We start from the raw sequence: 25,088 nt of genomic DNA on the forward strand, positions 1-25,088 counted from the left end.
TATGTTTTGAATAAAAATTAATTTTTATAAGTTAATATGATTGAATAAAAATATAAAAAATATATGTGATTTTCTATAGGCAACAAATACCGAAAAATGTTTTCAACAAAACAAACAGAACATTAATTAAAATAATTCCTTAAACCCAATTTTTAACAATTATCAATATCTTTATATTGAAATATAGCCTAGATATCCAACTACTTGGATAAAAAATTGATACCCATTCTTTTTTGGGTTTAAAATTGTTTGTCAATTTTTCTTTTTAACATCTTAAAAGCAAAGATAAATATGTTCATTTTGAAGTGAAAATGTCGACAATATGTTAATCTTATTTAATATTAAAAGACAAAATATAAATTTATCAATCCGGATCGAAGAAATCAATTTGATGAAAAAACGAATATAAAATTTATTAAATACTTAAAATTCCTAAATTATTAATTATATTTCTTTAGTAACAAAAAAAGAATTTAAAAACCTAATCATGAAGCCTCAGACAGCCAGTCTCAATTTGACATCAAAATGAAATTCAGCCGGTAATTCCAACTAAAAAGAAAAATCATCATCGGCTTCACGTAAACATAATAAAAGAGAATATTACTAACAATTATAAATTACCCAAAAACAAAATAAATTAAGCAAATAATAAAAATAAAAATGTAATCGCAGAAAACGGCTCCGTGGACCAACGGTGTAAGAACCAGATCCACAGGTTCCTATCAGCATGCGAAACATGGAATCACTTTCGGTCCAATCATAGCATCGCCGGTAAAAGCTGTTAAAGCTATCGGCGACGTGGCATCGGACCTTAAAATCACCAAAAATAAATAAATAAATAAATAGAAAAGAAACCCTCAGAGACCCGTTTCAAATCAAACACACGCACAGACGCGATCCCGACCGATGAGCAAGCGCCCTACGACATCGTTCCGAGGAAGGAACGGGCCGCAAGGGCTGCCCATTGGTGGATAGGAAGCGCATGGGGCTTGCGCCCCGATCTGTGCGCTGATAGAGTGTCATACGGCACTTCCTATCAATTTTAGGGGATTGCTTCCTCATCGGGAGTATTTCGGAACAAATATTGATTTCAGAAAACCCTAAAACGAAACCCTAATTACAAAGCATAGGTAGAATTCTTCAACGGAGACAGACAGACAGTAAGAGGAAGAGGAGATGTGGGAGCTGAGGATGAGGAGGGGTATTTTATAGTGAAGAGGAACTTTAAACCCTAATTCCTGAGTAGCGGCGCACGTGAGGCCTTTTTTTTTTTCGGTTGTTTGGTTTTTGGGCCAATTGGGCTAAGATTTTATTTTGGGCCGGGCCGGGCCTGGCCTAATTGAATGAACTCTAACCAGACTAACCCCGTTTATTCCATATCCGTAAAACGTTTTCATCCCAAAATATATTTTGAAAAGATTCGTGATTTTTTATAACAAATTATTTGGCTGTCATTTTAAAAGTGTTTTTTCAAAAAACATTTTTTCTACCATTTACTTCATACAAAAAATATTTTCTTTAAAACAATTTTTGATGGCGGGTAGCTTCGGCCCGATTGATGTTAAAGAAAGAGAGTGCCTAGAGTATGTTGTGATTGAAACCAAATCTTCTCCAAATCAAATGAACGAAAAAGGAGTCGTGTTTTTAAAAAAATAAGGATAAAATAGTCATTTTATATTTTTTTTAACAATTTTATTCTCGTGTTTAAAATTATCGGCTCCTCTCCGGGGATCCAAATTCTTTGTGGTGTGGGTTTTTGTTGGGAGGGGACTTGAAGAAGAGCAATGGATGAAAAATGTTTTATGCCTACACTTATTAAAAAAAAAGAAATACAAACCATTTTGCGGAAAAACAATGGGCCATTTTATGATTGACCAAAAGTACTTTATGATTGACCAAGTTTTTCAAGTCCAGCCAAACATCAAAAAAATATTTAAAATATTTTACAACATTTACTTCAAAATAAATAAAGCCTAAGATTCTCTAGAATTCCTAGGTACTCTACCATATAAAAATCTTTAAATCTAAACCATTTATTTTTATCATGTGTCAGTATTTAGAAATTTTATCAATTCAATTTTTATCATAAAGTAGTTCCAAATTGAATCTTTTTGACAAAAATGTCTTGTCTCATGGTAGCCTATGTTTTCTTACAAAACTTTTGTTATAAGGTTTAGCTATACATTTTACATGTTTTTAATAAGGGATTTGATTCTTGTACAACACCAGTACAATAATTGTACAACAATCCCTTACATGAAGGTGGGCCCCAGTATGTGGGACCCACCCTCATGCGAGGGATTGTTGTACAGTTGTTGTATTGTTGTTGTATTTGTGTTGTAAATCTAACATTTTTCTTCTAATAATTTACATGACATCGTCAAAATATACAAGTTTTGTAATTTTTTATTTTTATTTTTTATTTTTTTTAAAAAAAAAATATTACACCTCACTATAATGCTTCTATTGATGATGCTTTACTCTCACACAATTTAGAGCTTCTCGAACGATATGATATCTCATTTCCAGCAAAATGTTAGACTATGCATTTTGGGGTTTCAATATTTAATTGTTAAGAGAACTTTACTTATAACTCATGATCTTTAATCAGTTTTGAAAAAAATGTACCAAAACTTTTAAAAGGTTAATTTAAGGTGTCCATCTTTCAATTTTTTTCAATTTCAGCCATTCATTAAAATTTTCCGTTAAATTCTGTCAAAATTTCAAAATACCCATATTTTTTAAGGAATTAAAAATAAACACATGGGTATTTTAGGAATTTTGATAGGATTTAACGAAAAATTCTAATCGATGGTTGAAATTGAAAAAAATAAAAAAGAAAATAAAGAAATATGGATACCCTAAATTAACACTTTTTAAAGTTTTGGTACCTATTTTCAAAAATGATAAAAGATCAAAAGTTATAAGTGAAGTTTTTCCTTTATTGTATTTTACCATTTTCAAAAATAAAAGTGATAAATGCATATCACTATCCTCATCATCTAAATTAAAATAGAGAAGATCCACTAAAAAAAAAAAAAAAAATTGGAGATTTTTTTTTTTAAGCGAAAAATTTGAGTATTTCATTGATCAAAGATCACGAGTATAAAGCTCTCACATCACAAAGCATAAAGGTCTGCAAAATCATAGCTACATGCTATGAGATTACATAGTTATAGATATAAACAAAATTCTTATAATAAAGTGTTATCAATGACTTTCATCTTTTGTTAATCCATGTACAAAAATAAAGAGCAGATCTGCTCCGAGCATACTATGTCTAAGACATGGGTAGCCAAAACTCGTAGAAAAATTAATTTAAATCGGCCACGAGAAATAACCCCTAATATCGTACTATTCAGGCCGTAAGAAATAACTCTTTACACCTAACTAAACTTCAACCTATAGATCGTCCATGATGGCAGATTTAAAGAGAATAAAACTTTTATTCAAAGCAAAAACACAATTTTAGCAGCGACTAGGGAGGAGATGAATGGTATAGCACGGAGGTATATGAACGGATGCATAATGAAGATGTCAAAATTGTTGATCTGGTCAAAGAATATCTATAAACAAAAGAAAAAACCATAATATGAGGGGAAGAGTAGGAGCGGGGAGTATAAAGGGAAATGGAGGGGAGTAGGGAGCAGATCTGCTCCCTACTCGTTTCAGATCTGTTTTCTGAGAGGTGCAGTCTAGGGCCGGCTTCTCCTTTGTCTATAAGAAAAAATAAAATAAAAATTTAGAGATAAACTATTTCATAATCCAGATTAGATTTAACATATCTAATAAAGTATATGTTGGCACATGATGAAAATGTTGTCATGTCATTTAAAATTTTTAAATGACGTGACATCATATACATTATTAGATGCAATAAAACAAAATTTAGACCGTGAAATACTTCCTCTCAATCTCACTTAACCTAAAAATGGAAAGAGTATCCTTTTTGGATAAAAATAATGTTATATACCGTATTTTATTCAATAATTATCTTGCAATACTTATTTTTTTTGATAAGTAAGAGAATTTTATTAAAAAACGCATAGCGCAATCAAGTATACAGGGGATATACAAGAGAGACAATTAAGAAGAAGAAGAAAGCAATACAAGGAAATCGTTATAACTAATCCCTAGAGGTAGGGCTGGCAATTTTGACACGATCCGATAATCCGACACGAACACGACACGATATTAGCAGGTTTGGGTTTACCTTAAACGGATTTGGGTCCTAAACGGGTCGACCCGTTTATCTTGGCTTGACGGGTCGTGTCGCGGGTGACCCGCTAGACACGATTATTTTTATTTTATTTTTTAATATATATTTAAATTATTATTTATTAATTTATTATTATTAGCTAAAATAAGAAAACAAAAAAACCCTAACTTCTTCTTTTCTTTTTCATTCAACGCCCTCCCCCCCCCCCCCCCCCCCCCTCTTCTTCTTCTTCTTCTTCTTCCATTTTCTTCTTCTTCTCCCAGTCTCTCTACTGCGCCGTCTTCCTCGTCTGGTTCTTCGTCCTCGAAGCCCCAGTGCCCTTTGCTAACTCCCTTCGCCGAGTCGCCGGTCGTGGACTCGTGGTCTCATTCAAGCTCGGGCCTTGGTCTGCAGTCCCCGACTCCCCACGCCTGAGTCCGATTGCGCCATGAAATTGAAGAGCTTGGAGGCTGGAACTCAGGGCACTGTTTGGGCTCTAGTACGGATACCTTTAGGTCCTCTTCAATATCTACTGATTCTAATTTCTACTTCAATATTTACAAGTAGGTAAAGTTTTAATTTTTGATGGATTTTGCGATCTAAATATTTGATTGTTGATTTGAATCATTTGATTTTGTTTTGATTGCTGAAAGTGAAACATTTAGTTGAAATTTGAGGTTCTGATTGTGGATTTTGATTTGGTTTTGAGATAATTGCTTGCCTTAGCTTTGAATGTTCAAACGGGTCGTGTCGGGTCGTGCCAACCCGATACGACCCATTATGTTAAACGGGTTTCACGGGTCGTGTCGGGTGACCCGTGAAATAATCGTGTTCGTGTCGTGTCTGGAGCTCCGACCCGTTAACATAAACGGGTCGTGTTTGGGTCTAGCTTAAATGGGTCGCGGGTCTTAACGGGTCGTGTCTGGTACCCGTTTTGCCAGCCCTACCTAGAGGTGCGAGATACGCAGCCGTCTAGGAGTACAAAGAATGAATAAAAAAGGAAATGAGCTCCTCTATGGTTCTTTCTTTGTCCTCAAACTGTCTATCGTTGCGTTCCGTCCATAAGCACCACATAAGACAACAAAGAACCATTTTCCACACGACCGCGCTTCGGAAGCGTCCCCCCGGCCACCAACAGGCAAATAAGTCTATCACCCAAAAAGGCATTACCCAAGATAAACCGAAGCGACTGAGGATGACATACCAAAGAGCGCGTGCAACCTCGCAATGAAGAAGAAGGTGATCCACAGTCTCCCTGGTCATTTTACACATGCAACATTTATCAATCACAATGACACGCTTCTTTCTGAGATTGTCCAAGGTGAGGATTTTCCCTAGCGCTGCCGTCCAAGAGAAGAAGGCCACTTTCAATGGAGCCTTGGTCTGCCAAATGCTTTTCCAGGGAAATAAAATAGCATCTTTGCAAGTAAGATACTTATAGAAAGAACTAACATCAAAAGACCCTTTGTGAGAAAATCTTGCAATACTTATGTGGTAGTCTCAAGAAAATATTGATTTTTTTTTTTTTTTTTTTAAAAAAATTGCTGGTAAACGATTAAAAGACTGGCACATCAACATTGAAAAATAATTTATAGAAGATGATATGTTGCCACTGCATAACACAACTATTAATTTTTTATTTTTTATTTTTTTTTGTGTTGGTTCAGTGGGGTTAGTTCTTCTTCTAACCTCTAGAGTTGTATAGCTTTTATTCCTCCCGGCTAGATCCGGTGGAGGCTGATCTTCCCCTAACCTTTTTGGGTTATGATGGCTTGTTTTTTTTTTCGTTTCGTTTTGGCAGGATCGTTCATCTCAAGATGTCTTATTTGGAGGAGTGGCCGAGCCAACGTGTCGTTAGCGGGATGTTTTGGCCCTCTTTTTCTCACATTTTTTCATTGATTTTAGAAGCCAGATCTACACTTCATCGTCGACTTCTGACTACCCAGTCGCATTCTTCGTCGTCTTCCACCTCTGCCGTCGCAAGATCCGGTCGTGTCGATTGCCGGAGATTGGCGTGAGATGCCCACGCACCTAGGAGCTCTCTGCTTTTTGGTGCGTGTGTGGGTCACGCTCATACTTTTTCAGGCCGAGCTCGGTGGCAACCGGTTATACGGCGTCTGACCTCCATCTGGGTGGCACCGGTGTCGGCGCATGTCCTTTACGCGCCGCCGTCCGGCATCTTGGTCCTCTCCTCCACTGCCGATAGCTTGTTTTGGGGGGGGTTTTTTGCTTAAGTGTTCTTGTGTTTTTCTCTTGTTTCTCCGGTCACAGTCTGCTTGTATTTGAGTCAAATTTTATAGGAATATTTGTTGGCTAAATTGCTAGATCAGGTATCTTTTATATAGAGAGTGAACGTTAATGTAAGAAAGACTCAATTATCATTTTTATAAAATTTGTATTTCTGCTTAGGCAGCTGTCTTATTAAATCAGATCCTTCTGGTTTAGAGAATAGAGGCCTTATCCCTTATTTTCAACTTGTAAACTTCTGGGCTATCTACAATATCAATAATAGAATACAGCTTCTGTTAAAAAAAGAAAAAAGAAAAAAGACAATTTAAATAAAATTTAAAAGAAATAAAAGAAATTAATAATTATATCTTTCGTGCTAAAATATCGTTTTTCTTTGTAGAATAAAATGTTGTTGGTAGGTACAAAAGTTAAATTTCAATCATTTAATTTGAGTAATTAGGATTTATGAAGACATTCCCCACCTTTGGAAAGAAATACAAATTGCCGGCCCAACTTTTCCGACTCAAAAGCCATAGAAGACAGAGAGCTCCATTTTTTTCATTCGTTTGTTCGGTGGAAGGCTGTGTTTGGGTGTTGCAGGAAATGTCAATGGGGACTGACACAACATGGGTGGGAAAGAAACCGCTGAGGCGCATCGGAGGCATGTCCGATGCTCTCTCCATCGCTGCCGATCTCGGCTACTCTGTTCCCCCTCCTCCTACACAGGTTGGGCGCCCCACCTCTCTCTCTCTCTCTCTCTCTCTCTCTCTCTCTCTGCATGTATGAATTTATGTGTATAATGTATGTCCTATTTTGTAATTCTGTGCTCACTCTGGGTGATTCTGATCTAGACCCGTTTTGCTTTTAGGCGCAATAGATTCGATTTGCAGTGATACCCACACTTTTGTTTGCTGGCTCTTTCATATTGAAGCTCAGTTTGAAACACCCAGTCATGAATTAATCGCTTAGTGTAGAAGTTAAGTCGTTAATGTTGGAGTTTAATTGAAAACTGAAGATGGGTTCTTTTGGATCTAGAACATTATCAATTTCTTCCAGTCATACATGAGGTTCAAATTGTGTGTTGCTTCTTTTGTTGTTAATGGGAAAGCTTAAATGGTGTAGAGTGAAAGTAAAATCAGCTGGTATGGGAAAGCAGGCACTAAAGGCACTTGTTTTGTTGCCTGGTTTAATTACTGTCTTCGAGTAGAAAATGGCAACTTGATAGTCAAATGTCGAAGTGTAAAAGACAGGATCCTGGTAGAGGGTTCCTAATATTAATCATATCACTGCTTTACTTGGTACGTTTTATGAGGATGAGTTTTTTTGAGGATGGGGATCTTATTTTCGAGGATATATCCAAACACAGAGAGATATGAGTGTGTACGATGGGGATCTTATGTTCAATGGTTGATAAAATTGACAAAGGAATAATTGATAGCGCCATCTTCGTCACCTATGGAATAATTGTGTGTTTCTAGTTATTTTATTTTTGAACTTTTAGGATTACATTAAATAATATATAAAGTTAATAAAATCTCCTGCATACAGGAACACATCAAATCCATGAACTGATTCTTGAAGTTATTGTTTCTTTCTTTTTTATTTTTTATTTTTACAGAATTATTTTATTTATGCTTTCTTTGGTGGTTTGTTAAAATACTAGAATAGAGATGATTCTATGTTCAAAATTTACGTTTGTGGCACAAAAACATTGATCATTTATTAAATTATGATGCGGAAGCTTTGTAATTTTGATCAAGAATATCATTTTTTTTTCCTCTCTCTCTCTCTCTCTCTCTCTCTCTCTCTCAGGAAGAAATCCAGAACTTATCCACTACTACTGGTGAGAAGGGTGATGACTTGATAAGGGTCTTAAGAGAACTTACCACGGTACAAAGAAAAATAGCAGATCTGCAAGTGGAACTTCAAGGTCGAAAGGTGAGTTATCCTAGTTTTATTATGTAACCTGTTATGGTTCAAAATATGCATGAGGGCTATTTCTGTAACATAAGGAAATGAAATTGCTATATGATTCTTTTGGGTAGCACTTTTACACATCTTAATCACAATTTGTATGCAATACTCATGTAACTAACTTTTTTTTTGGTAAAATTTTAGGATGACAAAAACGTGGCACATTTGACACATGTGAGTGAAATGGAAAAGAAGATTGAGACTTTGGCGAGGATTACTACTATATTGAAAGATGTCATTCAGAATAAGGTAACCTTTTTGCTTTCATTTTGTCATCGTTGTCATCTTGATTTATTTATTTATTTATTAAACTTTATTTTGTTTTGGATAAGTGTCTTCTTGAAATGTTACCTGAAATGGTGTATGCTTCATGCTGAAGCTCCTTGTCTTTCTCCTTGAAAATCTCCACGTCCAGCGTTCTATACATGTGCTTGCATATGTGGAACATGAGCCAAGTATACAATTACAAGCTTGCTTGTGCCTGCAACGCATATGAAAACTGTGTACATTTATTCATACTCTGTTTTCTCCCTCTGGAATTGAGAATAGAATGGGTTATTCAAAATATATGGTTTGGTTGCTAATGTTACTATTGGTTAATTTAAGGATTCCTCTGGGTAATCAGCCTTTGCTTTCATGATAATTGGCTAATACTACAATTCTCTGCAATTGTTCCTCCTTCCCTTTCCTCACTCCCTTAGGTCAGCAGGGGAGTGAGGATTGGTGTTCAGGGGAAGGGGTAAGGTTGATGACTCAATCGTACTAATAGCATTTGTGTATTCAAATGCTACAGAAAACAAAACTGGATTCATCCCCATGAGCCCTCTGAGATGCCCTTGTTTTACTTTGCTATCCGTCTAATGACTTATGACTAAAACTGACCTGTTTGTGAGCAGTCTAACTATTACATGGCTGTCTTTTGCTATGATTGTAGTTTTCTTTTTCTTATACAGTGTGCATTCCATATTGTTCTTGTAATTTGTGTATTATACGGAACAAAAAAAAAAAATCCTAAAATTTTGCTTAAAAAGACAATTTTTTTTTTCCTCGTGGATCTATAATTTATCTTTGAAAAACAGCTTTTATTGTCAATTCTATTTGTTTGATGAAAAATAATCCTAGAGTAAAACTTCCCAGAGAACAAACAGAGCCTCGGGGTGTCTGCAAATGAACTGTCATATTTAAATATTACTTCTCTTGCAATCTGAAATGGAATGTTTTAACATTGCTGCTGATGCAATCCTACCATATTTTATGTTAACATATTTTGTGGTTATTGTGTATAATTCACATTGAACTATGGTGACCGCTATGAGGAAATTTATTTCCATTTTGTCAGCATACCATATCTTTTTTTGAAGTTAATTAGATGAATCAATTAAACTGTGAATAGATGTCTCAATCTTTAATATTTACAGGATCGCATCATCGCTCGTCTTCAACAGCCATATTCACTAGATTGCATCCCAGTGGAAGCAGAATATCAGGTTGGTCCAATGAATTGCATCTCTCTCTCTCAACCCATTCTTAGACTCATAACTCATTTTCCTCCTGGTCACTCACCGTCCTGTTACCATTCTGCTGGTCATACTAACATCTTTTGGTAGAAAAAATTAGGCACGGGCATAGGGGCATATAGCGTGGGGCTGTTGATGTTAGAATGCAAAATAGTGGCTTTTATCACTTATTGCCTGAAGTGGCAAATTATCTGATGAGAATGAAAGCATATATCTTTGGCATGGTTAGTGCCTGTCTGCCTGATGCATGGTGATGGCTTCATTCTGTGCAGTAAACCCTCTATACTTTCAGAACCTCTGTTACAAGTAAAAAAATTAGTAATGGAAGTTTCTAAGAATCCTATTGGTATGTTTGGGAACAAGAACAAAACAAGATTTTATCTCACTTTTTCAAAAACAAATCAGATTTTATCTCACTTTTTCTAATTTCATCTCAGAAAGTCAAACTATCCAAACATCTTTTTCAACTTTATTTGTCTCAAAATTCGCACACTAAATTATAGTTGAATTCAGATTTCAAAAAATCGAACACCCAAACGTAAGGTTCACAAAATGTGGAGAGGGGATGAGAGATTGAATTGTTCTTTCTTCATCCTAGTAATTCTACTAATAGTTTGCTTTTTCTAGTTAGGTGTTTCCTTTTGTATACTCTTTGTGTACTTAGGGGCGCCTTACGCTTTGTAATGATATTGTCATATATATATATATATATATATATATATATATATATATATATATATAAAATTCTACTAATAGCATGAGTTGAGATCTACTACTGCCCGTACCAAGTCCTGCATGGTATTTCTATGTGTAAATGTTGTTCAAAGTAAAACATAATGTAACATTGACAGAATTATGGTAAATTGTAATCACACTTAAGAAATAAGTCCAAGTTGTAAACTCAAAGCCTAGCTCTTGGAAAATGGCTCAAAATACAGCAGATTCAATAATTTATCTAATGCTAGAGGGCTATAATTGGTTATAGTAGTTTTATCATCATTCAAAAAGACTTTCTAATGCTTGTGAGATCTTTTGCTTGGGTTTTTGCAGAAACAATTCTCTGAATTACTGATGAAGGCTGCTAGTGACTATGGTGCCTTGACAACATCAGTTGCAGATTTTCAATGGAGTCAGAACTTTAAGGAGCCTCCTTCAGTATGGGGGGTAAGCATGCATTTCATTTGTTTCTAAGTTCCAGAGTGCATAATATGGCTTATTTTTCATCCCCTTATTAGCTCTGGACCACATTCAGATGTTATATATATATATACACATCTTTCTAGGAGAGTTTAATGCCTATGCTGTATAGACTAAATTCCACCCCTATATAGAGTATTGTTTTAGATGAAGTGTGAGAGATCATGGGAGAATTTGGGTCAGGTGAAACAATATTGAATGGTATCTTATTGCACTTTAGTTGTCAATAGCCTTGAAGGGATAATTTATCTTTTAAAACATATTGACAGATTATGATAACCAAAATACTGAAGGTTGAACTCCATGATCTCCTTGGGGTTTCTTGAAATATCAATGATCTGCCATAAAGTTTAATGGAGGTATCCAATTGTTGAGAAATCAAAATTTTTGTTTCTTTCGATTTTCCCCCATATCCACTATGAATTTGAGGTATGAGGTGTTTAGTTAATAATGATATGATCTTTTCTTTTTTTGTTTTTTCATGGAAAGCCTAAAGATCTCATTATACAGAACTTAGATTTATGTTTTGGTATAGTGGGTCAAATTGATTTGTGTCTACATGTTCTGATAATTGCACTAGTGGGAAAAATATCTTTAAGAATAACACTATTGTAAGCTGTTATACGACTATGATACTATTAAGTTGATGTGACAGTGAAAATCAGCTTTTGGATCATCAAAAACTTGTAGGAAAGAAAAATCAAAATCTGATTTTACGTTATCTCAATCATATAACAGTCTACTAAATAGTATTTCCCTATCCTTAATGGAAAGGTTTTTGTGGCAAAAAGGTGATCTTCATCTTCTTCTATTGATTCAGGAAATGCTTCGCCCTATTCCAGTCGCTTTAGCATCATGCACCCGATTTTTTGAGGCCATGTCTGCAATGAGAGAATCGTTTGCAACACTTCAAAATCTGAGAATGGGTCATTCCAATTCCACTTTGCCCACAACACCTGCCAAGGATGCCTCCCAAAGAGTGTCAGGGGAGTCCGACTGTGTGACTCCACCTCCTTGGAGAAATGAACCAAGCTTTGATGACTTAGCTAGTAGAAGTCTAAGGAGGCAAGAAATTGAGCGGCAAGAAGCAGAGGATGAAAACAGTGAGGTGTCTGATTTTAATCAAGTTGATGGCACAAGCCATAGGAGATTGTCTTGGCCTCCCTCAGTTAAAAAGAGTGGAATTTAATCAGCATAAGCCATAAGATGAATATCATTGTATGTCTTGTTGTAGTATATGTTCAATAGCAGCATCATTCACCTTGAAGAAAACCCATTCATTTGTGCAGTAATACATATTTCTATTTTATCTATAATTTTGAAGTGACATGTATATAGTCTTGTGTTGTCCCTGGTAATGTTAGGCCTTTTCTTCTTCTTCTTCTTCTTGTTTTTTTTTTTTTTTTTTATTCCCAAATAGGCTCTTATTTGGATAAAGTTTTATCCCAAAACTGGTTCCTCTGATTCTCACATACATTCAGGTGTACGTATGTGAATCATATACATAGAGTCACATACATGCGTTTTTAATAGAGCATGTGATTCATTTATACATTTTGGACACATTTTAGTTTAACAAATTGAGTTTGAAGAAATTCCTTTAGTCCCGTCCTCCAACTCAGATTGGAAGAGAACTTTCTCTCTCGTATTTTGCCTCTATTCTACCTCTTCACACTTGCTTCAGATTCGAACTTGAAACACTTAATATTCAACCCTCTTACTATAATGTAGATCTAGCAAACCTTGGTTCATGAGCAGGGGGGTATATTAAGGTTCCTTCATGCTTTTTACTTGGAAACAGGTCTTAAAAAAGCCATAACTAATTTCACAACTAGCATCATACAATCTGTATAATAATTGCCTCGCATTCGAATATTTTTAGGACCTATGTTATACGGAATAGGATTCTTTTAATTCCGAGTGAAATGGAAATAAGTCATTCCATAGCCAAGATTTTATTTTATAGATTTAACAGTATACGTAATGTCATGAGAAATGTTACATGTACATTCGAGACCAAGTTGATGGTAGGGCTAGGACTCGAATAAATCGGTACTGGAATAAGTATTTTTGCATTCGCCCCGCCTCAGTTAATAATGTTGGAATTTTCACCAACTTTTTCTACTAATCAAAGTTTTTGTCACTGACATATCGATTATGGTGGCAGTCGGTAATGTCGGTCTGAGCTAGGCCAAAATTAAGGTTTTGGATCTTTGGTTGAAAAATAAGGTTTTGGGCCTAATTTTTTTTTTTGTCTTTTCTGGTAGTGTGAGTGTGAACAGTAGGAGAATCAGAGAGAGGTTGAGAGGGTTAGGGTTTGACAAATGAGAGACTTCAAGAACTTCACTCGAATGCAATGACTATTTAGTCATCTCAAAACGATGTCATTTTGGTAGATAAATACGACGTCGTTTCAATTTGCAGTAATCTCGATAATGTCGAGTTGGTGTTGATCGAAATATCGGCTTTCTAAAACCTATTTCGCCTATCAATTTTTTTTTTTTTTAAAAAAAAAAGTACTTCCTATCAACCGCTAACTGGGCAGTGTTGGCCGGTAGGCGGTAAGCATTTTTTTTGTATAGCCCTGTTTGACATATGCGATTGTACAGGCAAAAAAAATTATCAAATAAGTTTGATTGGTTTTGGTTTTCATTTTTTTTTTTTTTTTAATTTTAATTTTTTTATTTCACTACTTCAAACTATTCCCATTTTTTTAAGGCCGAAGCCCTAACCTCTCAAATTGATAATAGAATGCATACAATTTATGATTATTGCCCTTAAAAATAAAATAAAATAACAAAAGAGTAATACTAAAAGCCAGAACGTTGTGTTTATTATTAGAAGTCTTATTGAGATTGGGTTATTTATTATCAGGAGTTTTAAGGGTGAGCATGTTATCCTTTATAATTGGATTTTGTTTGTTGATTTTGCCTGTCAATTAAACCATTCCCTGTAATGGTCTAATTATGTTGACTGATGGCCACGTGTCGTATTTTGAATGGTACCACGTGACGCTGACGTGAATTTCTGTTAATTTTGGATGAAAAAATAGACGGAGGTATCATTTGCATATTTTTCCATAGCACAGGTACCACCTATGATAAAAAGTAAAACTGAAGGGGCAAAAAATAAAATTTGCAAACCACAAACGGCAAGAATGCATTTAACCCAATGGAAAATTTAAAGACCTCACTCATGTTTCGGGAAATACAAAGTGGTTTCGAGCATTTGTTCATGTGGGTAGCCTCAACTGGACTGATACCTCATACCTTCATTGAAGAATGAAGAAGCACCAAAATGGTAAAAGCACCTCATGTACAAAATTGGAAGGTTGTGAAAACAATAACGAAACAAGGATGTAGAATTTTATGTTCTATTCACTAGATATTCAAACATGTAAATGATAGAACAAATCAAAATTTGCTTGCATGCAGTTAAGCATGAGGGTTTATCTTTTGTAGTTCTCTTTGATCAGAATGTTGTCACTTGTCTCCAGCCTGGGAATTAGAATTCAGTGACATTTCAATTTCCTCAAGAGAGCGCCCTCTAGTTTCAACAATGAAGTATTTGGCAAACATCGCTGCTATCAAGGAAACTCCACCAAAGGTAGCATAAATTGGAGCAACTCCAAATTTTTCCAGCAAGTCAAGGAAAAAAAATCCTACCAAGAAATTGCAAACCTGAATAAAAGACCTCAAACATGATGAAATCAGTCAGAATTCAGTGGCAGCAGCATGAAGCAGATAAAGCAAAATAAAGCATATCAACATTTTAATACGAAAGTGGTGTGAATAAAAAAATTCACCACAGCTGAAAGTGTGTTGGACAGCCATGAATGCCTACCCAATGAGCTGTAAAACTGAATCCCATTATCTTCCCACGCGTCCTAGTGCTGCTAAGCTCTGGTATAATGAGACCAGTTACTGGCCCAGCTCCAATTGCAAAGGTAAATATGTACCTAAAAGAATGTATGAAATAAAATAGCTTCGATGTAGTTTTATTCAGCAGATCATACTATTCAGATAAGAAAGAAAGCATTCAGTAACCATTTTGATGCTATCAAAATGATTTCTCCACTCTGTTTAAGTACATGAAGGGATAAGGCATCCTTAAGAACCAAAGAATTATCCTTCATTTTCTAAAAAGGATACCGTGATTCATTTGTGGCCATGCTCATTGAAACCCACCTTTTATTATTCTTCCAAGCAAGCTAAAAATGCCTAGTGAAGGAGCATTCCTATAATCTTAAAGGTGGCAAAGTGAGAAATACTTACAGTACAGTTCCTAGTATTGATAAGTTGTGACTGAGCTGTTCATCCAATGGAAAACTGATTGCATACACTACAAGAAACATTGAAAATGCCTGCACGGAGACAGTGAATTGTAACCAGGTATCATAATCCATGTGGAAAAAAACCAATGAGGAAAATAGATAAGTTTGATAATACTAAGGAATCAGGATACTACCAACATGAATAATTTTATGTATCCAATTCCCAGACCTCTTAACCCCAAGGGGGTTGGCTCAGTTGGTGGAAGCCTGGGACTTTGAGTGCTCCTCATGGTCTCAGGTTCGAAACCCACCAAGTGCAAACTACCTCTTGGGGCCAGCCCCGGGCAAAGCCCGCGACTGAACTGATCTATGCTGAGAGGGGTGCGCGGCATGGGTCCCGGGTTTACTTGACAGGGGTGGGTACACGAAGTGACCCTGCCTTGGAGGGGTTCCCGGTATAAAAATAAAATAAAATTCCTGACCTCAAGAAAACAAAGAAACTTTCTCATCTCTCAACAATGTAAAATAAAACCTCTCCACCCAAGTGTGTGTATCCAAAATGATATTGTCTTTCCTTCCCCCCATCATTAGCTTACTTTCTTCTATAAGAATTTCATACAAACTAACCATTCCTAAGTAGCTCCCAATCAAGAGCTTCTGTCTTCCTTGGTTATCAATCAAGTACAAAGCGCAAAGTGCACCTGGAAATGATCACCAGTTGGAAAAGAATGAGAAGCTGTTATACTTAGAAGAAACTTATTCTAGTACAGAAAAAATATATTACTACAGATTAGATCTCAAACCTGCAAGGTTGGTAAGTCCAATGATAGAGCTTGCTAAAGAACCATTTGTAACTCCAACATCTTGAAAGGTCAATGATGAGAAATAAAGAACTCCATTTATGCCTGCAAACTGTTGAAGTACAAATAGGGCACCTCCAATAAATGCAACTGCAACCAGACAAGAAGATTCATGTTCGTAAATGAGGATTCATTTGACATATCAAGTTTGTAAAGCTTCAAACCAGTACCACTTCAAAATAAGAAGAAACATCTTTATTACCAAGCTAGGTTGTGTCCTAACTATTTAAACATGCTTATATTTATCACAACTTCACCCTCTGTTCAAAAAAATTAGTGGCCAGTTTTTATGCTTAACATTGAAGTTCCTTTATTTCCAAAAACCACCTTGATACAACCTCTAGAGTGTGGCTCTTCCAGGAGTTCAACCCATCCACTATTCAAATCACTTCCGTCATTCTTGCTGACTGACTGGAATTCTGTAATTGCCTTTTCAACTTCAGATGCTCCCCAAAGATCATTAATAACTGCTTTAGCATCATCCAATCTCCCAGCCTTGACATAAAAAAACAAAAGACAGCATTAAGAAAAGCACACAGAGAAATAAAAACAAAATCTGGAATAATGAATGGATGAGTCCTACTTTACAAAGCCAGCGGGGGCTGTCTACTGCAAACTGCATACCAAGTGTAAGAATAAATCCTGGAACACTTGCAATGTACAACATCATCCTCCACCTGAAAGACATAATTTGTTAAAGTTTATGCAACAGACTTATCAAAAACAGTTCCAAGAAGATAAAAAATCTATGCTTTAAAAACTCAAGATCTTCCAACTTCAATAGAAAATTACTACTTTCTGCTTCAAATTTAAATGTCATCCCAACCGTTGTATGACAAAAGGAAATGCCTGTAGATGTGGGTAAGAAATAACTAGCACATAAAACACCATTCATCTACATCTACATGATAAACTGACAAACATAACATTGGCATATGGATTAACAATCATCTGTACAAGGTCTTACAAATCCTAGCAATTCCTGACCTACTTTTCCAAAGCCGTAATATAAACCTTTAAATTCTCACAAATTTTAGACGAATTGATTTTCATTACTCTTATCACACAAAAAATGCCTACATATGCAGGTAAGATATAACAAATGGATCACAAAATTCCCGGAAACAAATGGAGAAGAACCTCACCAATGTGGATCATTGTCGGAGGGAATTCCCAGAAAGAGCGATGTAATAATCCCAAGGCATGTTCCAATTTGACATAAGGTTCCCAGTGAACCTCTGTATTTTGTAGGAGCAACCTACAACAAATACAGTCAAAAGAAGATGAGTAAAAAGAACTAAATACGGATGCATCTAAAAATTCCCCACTCCAGAGTCCAGATCCACTAAAGATATATTGAGTACAGAAGTATGCTCACAATACAACACAATAATCGGAATAAAAAACCCATTATAACTAGGATGAAGATCAATAATTACAAGAAAATCAGTGTTTGAAACAAATGAACTTTCAAAATACAGTATAATGGATTAAAAGTGGTACCTCAGATATATAAATTGGAACAAGCACTGTGTTGACACCTATACCAAGGCCAACAAGAAACCTTCCCCAAAGTATTTCATCCAAGGAGTGGGCATGTGCACTGTTACATATCGAAGGGGTCACAAATTAAACTACTTTTTGAACCAAATACAAGCTAAGACCAACGAAGCTATGATTGGTAGAAACAATGCAAGAAAGGAGCAATGAGGTTCACAGCCAAACCTCAAGAAAGAGATTACATGAACCAAATAGATTCCAAGAGTTATATATATTACCTTAATATGGCACCAAGAATCAAGGGTATTGTGTCGATTTGAAAAGTGCGACGACAACCAAGTTTATCAACCAACGAACCAGCGCTAATGCTTCCAACAAAGGCACCAACAATAAATATGCTAACCACAAGTCCCTCAAGGATTGAGTTTCCCTCAAAACCAAGTTCCCGTGCAATAGATACAATAGGACCATTCATTACTCTGCAAAACACACAGTACACCTCCATATAGTTCAGAAAAGCATCAAAACCAAATAATCATGATAGTCAGTCAGTCATTTTCAAAAGAACCATCAATTTTTTCTTTAACATCCAACTCAAACAATTGGAAACATTCAATCAAAGTCGCTTGGGTTCCCCAGAAGCTTAATAAAATGCACTAAACTAAGAGCCAATATTGTCAAAGTTGAGTATTTCGTTATCTTAGACACTGTTTTTTCAGGAAAAGAAAAACAAAAAGACTGTTTTCACTTTCAAAAAATGCTAACTAAACAAGATTGTGGATAATAACCCAAAAAAAAAGTATACTGCTATTAGCAAACCTTCTGTTCGCACCTTTCTTCTAGGTCATTTCCTATAAGTTGACTTTAATTCAAAATCAATGGTACAGATGAGAAGTGTGCACAAAAGACATTCAAATAAAACACCCAGATGAAATAAACACAAACATTTTGCTCTACTAAGGTGAGTCTTTCATTCTTGTATGGTTTCCTTTAGTTATTCCGAAGCACTCTTTCATTCTTCGGTTGGCAGTGAAGAATGCTCTGACTACCGGCGATAGACTCTTGAGATGGGGATACCAAGGGTATACAAATTGTATGTTTTGTCGTTATGGAGTTGAGAATAGAGACCACCAGTTCTTTTGCTACAGTTACAGCAAAAGAATTTGGAAGGAAATCATGAAGCTTTGCGACCTGGAAGATCCTCCAACCTGCTGGGAAGATGTCATTGAAGGAGTACAGCATTGGAGAAAGAAAATTCTTAAAGCTTATGTGTGTAGGCTTGCTCTCGGGTCTACTGTCTATCATATGTGGAAGAATAGGAACGAGATAAAGTATGACACTCATCCCTCGTCAGAGGATCATATTCTACAAAGGATCAAATGGGAGGTTAGATCCTAGGTTATTAGCAAAGGAAAATTCAAGAAAACTAGGGGCAATGAGACCATCTGTTGTAAATGGGGGATTGATATAACTATATAAGGGTTTTCGTATACTTTCTGAGTTGTTGCATGTTCTGTTGATTGTTTAGTTTTTTTTTTCGATGAATAAGTGATCTTTACAAAACCAGAACTATCAAAACTGTACAAACTTAGTCCCACAAAACATTACAACTAGAGCAAAAACATGCCCATGAAACTCAACCAGAGAACAACAAAACAATGCTGGAAAACACCCAGCAACCTTACAACAAAGAAACAATCAACAACCAACTAGTATTACACCAGCAGGTTAGTATCTAAGTTCCAACAATGACAAATTCTAATGTTCTCTCTGTTCTTCTTGAACTTCCCCTTGCCTGAAATCCGGGACCGGACTTCTTGATTGTTGAGTTTTGGTTTGGTGGGTTCTGTAGTCTGTTACAAAATATTGGCTTCTGCGGGTGTTTTTTTTTGCAGTAGTTGTAGTTGTTTAGTTGTTGATATATAAAGCTGCTCATTCATCCAAGAACAGAGTCTTTCATTCTATCACAAAATAACCAAAAATTGAACCATCAAGTTCACCAAAAAAATAAAAACCCAACATAGAGAGAAAGAGAGACTAACCCAATGTGATACCCAAATAGAAAATTGGACATAGAAGCGATCAAAACGTGAGGAAAAGCAGGTAGCCATCCAAAATCAGAACTTTCACCATTCTTTTCTCTTACCAATAGTTCTTCACTCTCTTCTGCAATATCACGTACTCAAAAAATTAACGCGAACTTAATATCTTATTAAATTAACCAGAAAGCAAAGAAATTGTAATATGGTGAGTGTAGAATATGGTGAGTGTAGATGACCTGGTTCCCCAGTTTCAAACTCGGTGAGCTGCTTCTTTGCCGCCGAAACTATCGACTTACCGACCTGAAAACGAATATCGAAACGAAGCGTTACCGGTGGTTTCGTAAGAGAACCGGGAAGTTTCGAGTTTCGGCGAGCGGTTGTGATCGCCGGAACCGGACCGGCAGGTTGGGGTTGTGCGGTAGCCGCCCACATCGGATCACAGAGAGACATATTTTTCGCTTCTCGAGGACTTGGTGATCATCGGCATCGTCATCGAGTGGCATTAAAATATGAGTGCCACGTCGGAGGCACGTGATAGTAAGGCCTTTATGCATTTTTTTTTTTTTTTTTTTTTTTTTTTTTTTTTCAGAGTGACATTGTAATTAATAATTATGGTTAAGATTTTAGAGAAAACATTGTAATTATGGTAAGATTTTAAGAGATATTTCACTTATTCATGATCCACAACGCTTTTTCAAATTTTCCATAAATTTAAAAATATGCAATCTATAGTGTTTGTATGTGATTTTTTTTTTTTAATTATTTTTTTTATTTGAAATCTTAATTTATAATAACAAACTAGTTACAAAGAGATCTGGTATAAATTTTGCTATTATTCAATTAAAAAATGGAATTATTAATTATTTGTAATAATTGTAATATAACGCACGTGTTATGTCTAATATAATCCACACAAAAAAAATGATTTTATATGAAATACGTATTTAAACAATAATGGTGGAAAAAGTGATTAGAAATAATTTGTTAGTAATTCAGACAGTAAATATAAAATACTTTTTACGAAGCTTACGTGTCTGACTAGGTAGGTGAACTGCCCAATAAATTATGTCCTCATAATTTTAATAAATAAAATTCTATTTAATTATAAGATTATTATTTTTATTTTTTTGGGGGGGTAGGGAATTTGGAACAATTTCATTTTAAGCATAAAGCATTGGCTTAATTCAATCAAAATATATACAATAACTACCGATAACAATGTATGTAATCCATTCGTTGGAGACATTGGCACTTTTATAATATTAATTAAATAATTAAAATTCATTATTTTATCGGCTTAAATTTTTAAGACCATTTGTGATTTATCATTGTATTAGAGCGTGGGTTCTGAGTTCGAACCATGTTTTCGTAATTCACTTCCCATTTCAATTTAACATTTCATGTGTTGAGTCTTAGTACTTAGAAGGAAGGTTTAAACTGATGGGGAATATTAAAATATTAATTAAGTAATTAAAATACACAATTTTTTATATCAAAATATTTTGTAATAATTAATAATTTAAACAAGAATGCTGGAAAAAGTTATTACATATAATTTTCAAGCAATTCAGAAAGTAAATATGAAATACTCTTCGTGAAGCTTCCGTGTTCGACTAGATGGGTGAGCTGCCCAATCAATAAATTCTCGAACAAATAAATTTTAATAAAATTATTATATTTACTGTTTAAATTTTTAATTATTTGGCAAAAAAATTGATGGGGATTTTATCCAAAACAGTTCACATACTGTGCACATAAAAATATAAAATCATATACGTTAAATAGGTCCAAAAAGAAATGTCATTAATTGGAAGAGATTTTTTGAATTTCACGACAGCCTTGGGAGTCGGGAGGTGAGTCCAAATCAAATTTTGAATAAATTTTCCGGCATGTCGGCCAGGACACAAGCACGGTCCACTGCAAGTCGGACTTCTGGTTGACTGCCCAAACCGGTTTCACTTTTGAAGGGCCAGTCACCACAAATAGAGGAGCACTACCCGGGGAACCTGTACGGCTAAAATACACAGACACACACCTGTAGGTTGCACCGACAATGTATAGTAGCTTGATTAGTGAAATTTCACGAAATAAATATTGTTATAAATTATATTTTTATTTCATTATTATTATCTTATACAGGGGGTACATGATAGTAACAATCCGTTATTGGATGGATCACTTCTAATTAACAAAAAATTCAAGGATAGTGTTGGTACAGTTTCCGGTATGGTGTGAATCTGCACGTTCCTTTGATGTTCTTCACGCTTCTCAATAACTCTGCAAAACAACAAAACCTAGGGACCCTTCCGGGGATCCCGCTCCGATGCCTAAGTTAGCTTCTGTAAGAAAATAATGCTCTATGCATAAAATTGAGTCTCAGTTTATACCTGGGGTATGGGCCTATTTATAGGCATAGAGGTGGAGTCAAATCTGGATTAGGACTCCTGCTCCTTGTTGATCTAGAACTGCTGTCCGAGTTCTAATTGGACTTCAATCCTTTACTAGACTTCTAATTGGATATCTTCTTAGACTTCCAATCTGATATCTTCTTAGACTTCTGATCTGATATCTTCTTAGACTTCTGATATGATCATTATTCTTATCTGTTTGGACCTATTTGACTTTTGAATCTCCTCTTTGGATCGGGTTGAGTGGGATTTATCCCCAACAGTTACCCCCCAATTCCATTATCCGAAGCTTGCTTGAATAATGGGAATTCCATGTCTAAGGAAACCCGATCTTTGTCTCCTTCTGAAAACCTGCTAACCTGCAAAACCTGAGGGTTAAATCTTACCCCCCATTACTTTCTTGTTTTTCCTTAGGGTTTTCTCAATGTCTCTTGGAATGGCTAACTCCTGAAAAACCTGCAAAAACCGAGGGTTAAATCCGACCCCCCTTTCTTCTTGCTCTCGGCTAGGACTGATCCGGGACTCTCGGCTAGGACTGATCCGAGAGTTTTCTTCTTGGTTTCGGCTAGGTTTGATCCGGGACTCTCGGCTAGGACTGATCCGAGAGTTTTCTTCTTGCTCTCGGCTAGGACTGATCCGAGAGTTTTCTTCTTGCTCTCGGCTAGGACTGATCCGAGAGGCTCCTTCTCGGCTAGGACTGGTCCGAGAAGTTTCTTCTTGCTCTCGGCTAGGACTGATCCGAGAGGCTCCTTCTCGGCTAGGACTGATCCGATAAGTTTTTTCTTGCTCTCGACTAGGACTGATCCGAGAGGCTCCTTCTCGGCTAGGACTGATCCGAGAAGTTTCTTCTTGCTCTCGGCTAGGACTGATCCGAGAGGCTCCTTCTCGGCTAGGACTGATCCGAGAAGTTTTTTTCTTGCTCTCGGTTAGGACTGATCCGAGAGGCTCCTTCTCGACTAGGACTGATCCGAGAAGTTTCTTCTTGCTCTCGGCTAGGACTGATCCGAGAGGCTCCTTCTCGGCTAGGACTGATCCGAGAAGTTTCTTCTTGCTCTCGGCTAGGACTGATCCGAGAAATTTTTTCTTGCTCTCGGCTAGGACTGATCCGAGAGGCTCCTTCTCGACTAGGACTGACCCGAGAAGTTTCTTCTTGCTCTCGGCTAGGACTGATCCGAGAGGCTCCTTCTCGGCTAGGACTGATCCGAGAGTTTTTGCCTGCAAAAGAAGCGACATCAACAAGTTCCCGGTTCCTAGACCGGGAACACTCCGATGCTTAAGTCAGCTTTATTCATTTATTCTGAAAATACTTATTCCCAAAATCTGGGGAAATTTCTGTCTAGTCTGAATTGAAAATAAAAGTCTAGTTCTTTGTAAATATAAACACTAAAAAACAAAAGCAAGCCTGAAATTCCCGAGAGTCCTTTTTATGGGATCACGGGCAGATACTGCTGTTGCCTCGGCTCTCTATGCCTAGGGCTTTTGCTTCCTCGGTCTTCTCTTCTTTCTATGTCATCTCGGGGATCATTCTCTTGATGCCTCTCGCCTAGTTGAGGACGGTCTCGGGGATAGTAATCCCGTGGCTGCTGATCTCGGGGCTGATAGTCCTGATGATTCCGAGGCCTGTTATTTCCTTGCTGGTTCCATTTTTCTCCCAAGAACCGAACCAGCTTGCCATTCTTTATAAATTTTTCTATTAACAACCTTAGGGTTACGCACCCCTCGGTGTAATGACCTGCTTGTTTATGAAAATCACAATATTTCCCTGCATTCCTATAAGGAGGATTACCTGGTATCTTTTGTGGTTCCCGAAACGCCGGATCTCTCTTGATCTCCATGAGGACTTCTGATATCTCGGCATTGAGAGGTGTAAAGTTGTAATCTTTGAACTTCTTTACCTGCCTATGCTCTTCCCCATCAGCTTTTCTGAATTCTTTCCTTTTCTTTTCTGGGGCTATCTCTTGGGGTAGTCTAGAACTGGCCATAGACTTCAGCGTCTCTTCCTGATTAATGAATTCTTCTACCTTATCCATGAGGCCCTGCAAAGTACTCGGTTGCTTCCGGATCAACTTCTTCATCAAAGGCTCATCGGGTGAAATTCCCTGATAAATGGCAGCAAAGATCATATTCTCGGTCGGATCTTAGACCGTAGCCTTCTCTCGGTTGAACCGAGCCATAAACTCCTTAAGACTCTTGTTGCCCTGCTGGTGCAATGATAGCAAATATCCCGAAGGCTTCTTCCTTGTCCGGAAAGCCAAGAACTCCGTTAGGAATATCTTAGACAATTCCTTGAACTGATCAACGGAATTCAGGGGCAGCTTCCTGAACCAGTCTCGGGCATTCCCCGAAAGAGTAAGAGGGAAGGCCCGACATGCTACTTCATCGGGTGTCCCGTGAAGGTCTAGATGAGCTTTGAAATTCTCTAGGTGATCCAAGGGATCTCTGTCTCCTGCATAACTTAGAATTTGGGGTACCTTAAACTTCTCAGGAAGCCGATAGTCTGCTACCCGTTTGGTGAAAGGTGAGTCTGTACCCATCAAGAGCTTGTCCACCATTACGGATCTGCTTTTGTCCTTTCTTTCCATCTCCATGTACGTGCACCTTCTCTCCAGCTCGGCAATAACTCTGCTCAGATCTCCTTGGCGGTCATCCTCCCTCCGAGGATTAGTGTTGCTGTTGTGATCTTCTTCCTCTCGCTCATCCCTGTTCATCTCGGGATTGGGCTGTTCCGGCCTCCTGTGCAACAACTCTGCATTCCGCTGTGTTAAGGATTCAATCTGGGCTTCCAACGCTGCTATGCGATCTTGATCTCCACCCCCCGGGGGAGGGTTCGGTGGAGGCTGCTGATTATTCTGAATACCTAGCTCCATTCGGACTATGGGCTCTCGGTTGG

General features: G+C 36.8%; 2 protein-coding genes and 3 non-coding genes across 6 annotated transcripts; 1 reads left to right on the top strand and 4 right to left on the bottom strand.

The window, feature by feature from the left end:
* Window positions 1-487: 487 nt before the first annotated feature.
* LOC133862143 (small nucleolar RNA snoR77Y) lies at window positions 488-575 on the bottom strand. The gene has a single exon (XR_009899164.1). It is a non-coding gene; the product is annotated as a small nucleolar RNA snoR77Y (small nucleolar RNA).
* An 83-nt stretch (window positions 576-658) lies between these two features.
* On the bottom strand, window positions 659-811 carry LOC133862149 (small nucleolar RNA snoR2/U65). Its single transcript, XR_009899170.1, has one exon. It is a non-coding gene; the product is annotated as a small nucleolar RNA snoR2/U65 (small nucleolar RNA).
* A 190-nt stretch (window positions 812-1,001) lies between these two features.
* Window positions 1,002-1,067, bottom strand: LOC133862150 (small nucleolar RNA U49). Its single transcript, XR_009899171.1, has one exon. It is a non-coding gene; the product is annotated as a small nucleolar RNA U49 (small nucleolar RNA).
* Window positions 1,068-6,894: 5,827 nt separating this feature from the next.
* Window positions 6,895-12,431, top strand: LOC133861052 (AUGMIN subunit 2). Its single transcript, XM_062296748.1, has 6 exons — window positions 6,895-7,153; window positions 8,240-8,365; window positions 8,546-8,650; window positions 9,820-9,888; window positions 10,969-11,082; window positions 11,936-12,431. The coding sequence occupies exons 1-6, from the start codon at window positions 7,031-7,033 to the stop codon at window positions 12,302-12,304; spliced, it is 906 nt and encodes a 301-aa protein (XP_062152732.1). The 5' UTR covers window positions 6,895-7,030; the 3' UTR covers window positions 12,305-12,431.
* A 1,813-nt stretch (window positions 12,432-14,244) lies between these two features.
* LOC133859319 (probable plastidic glucose transporter 1) lies at window positions 14,245-20,295 on the bottom strand. Of its 2 annotated transcripts, none has more exons than XM_062294691.1 (12): window positions 20,027-20,295; window positions 19,791-19,911; window positions 18,027-18,227; window positions 17,752-17,851; window positions 17,394-17,506; window positions 16,832-16,925; window positions 16,587-16,743; window positions 16,192-16,338; window positions 16,016-16,089; window positions 15,390-15,478; window positions 14,959-15,073; window positions 14,245-14,795 (listed from the first exon to the last, which is right to left on the bottom strand). In XM_062294691.1, exons 1-12 carry the CDS (start codon window positions 20,238-20,240, stop codon window positions 14,598-14,600), a joined length of 1,623 nt encoding a protein of 540 aa, XP_062150675.1. In that variant the 5' UTR covers window positions 20,241-20,295; the 3' UTR covers window positions 14,245-14,597. The 2 variants fall into 2 exon arrangements, with proteins under 2 accessions (XP_062150675.1, XP_062150674.1); XM_062294690.1 differs by having other exon boundaries at window positions 19,791-19,914.
* Between the last annotated feature and the right edge of the window lie 4,793 nt (window positions 20,296-25,088).

This window comes from Alnus glutinosa, chromosome 2, assembly GCF_958979055.1.
Source record: "Alnus glutinosa chromosome 2, dhAlnGlut1.1, whole genome shotgun sequence".
Lineage (NCBI taxonomy): Eukaryota > Viridiplantae > Streptophyta > Magnoliopsida > Fagales > Betulaceae > Alnus > Alnus glutinosa.

Excerpts from the sequence above, each read along its gene's own strand:
- LOC133861052 (XM_062296748.1), top strand. The coding sequence starts at position 7,031 with ATGTCAATGGGGACTGACACAACATGGGTGGGAAAGAAACCGCTGAGG. Across the intron at positions 7,154-8,239 it reads TTCCCCCTCCTCCTACACAG|GAAGAAATCCAGAACTTATC; the intron begins GTTGGGCGCCCC and ends TCTCTCTCTCAG. Across the intron at positions 8,366-8,545 it reads TGGAACTTCAAGGTCGAAAG|GATGACAAAAACGTGGCACA; the intron begins GTGAGTTATCCT and ends GTAAAATTTTAG.
- LOC133859319 (XM_062294690.1), bottom strand. The coding sequence starts at position 20,240 with ATGTCTCTCTGTGATCCGATGTGGGCGGCTACCGCACAACCCCAACCT. Across the intron at positions 17,507-17,751 it reads TTCCAATTTATATATCTGAG|GTTGCTCCTACAAAATACAG; the intron begins GTACCACTTTTA and ends TATTTGTTGTAG. Across the intron at positions 16,339-16,586 it reads GGAAGAGCCACACTCTAGAG|TTGCATTTATTGGAGGTGCC; the intron begins GTTGTATCAAGG and ends GTCTGGTTGCAG.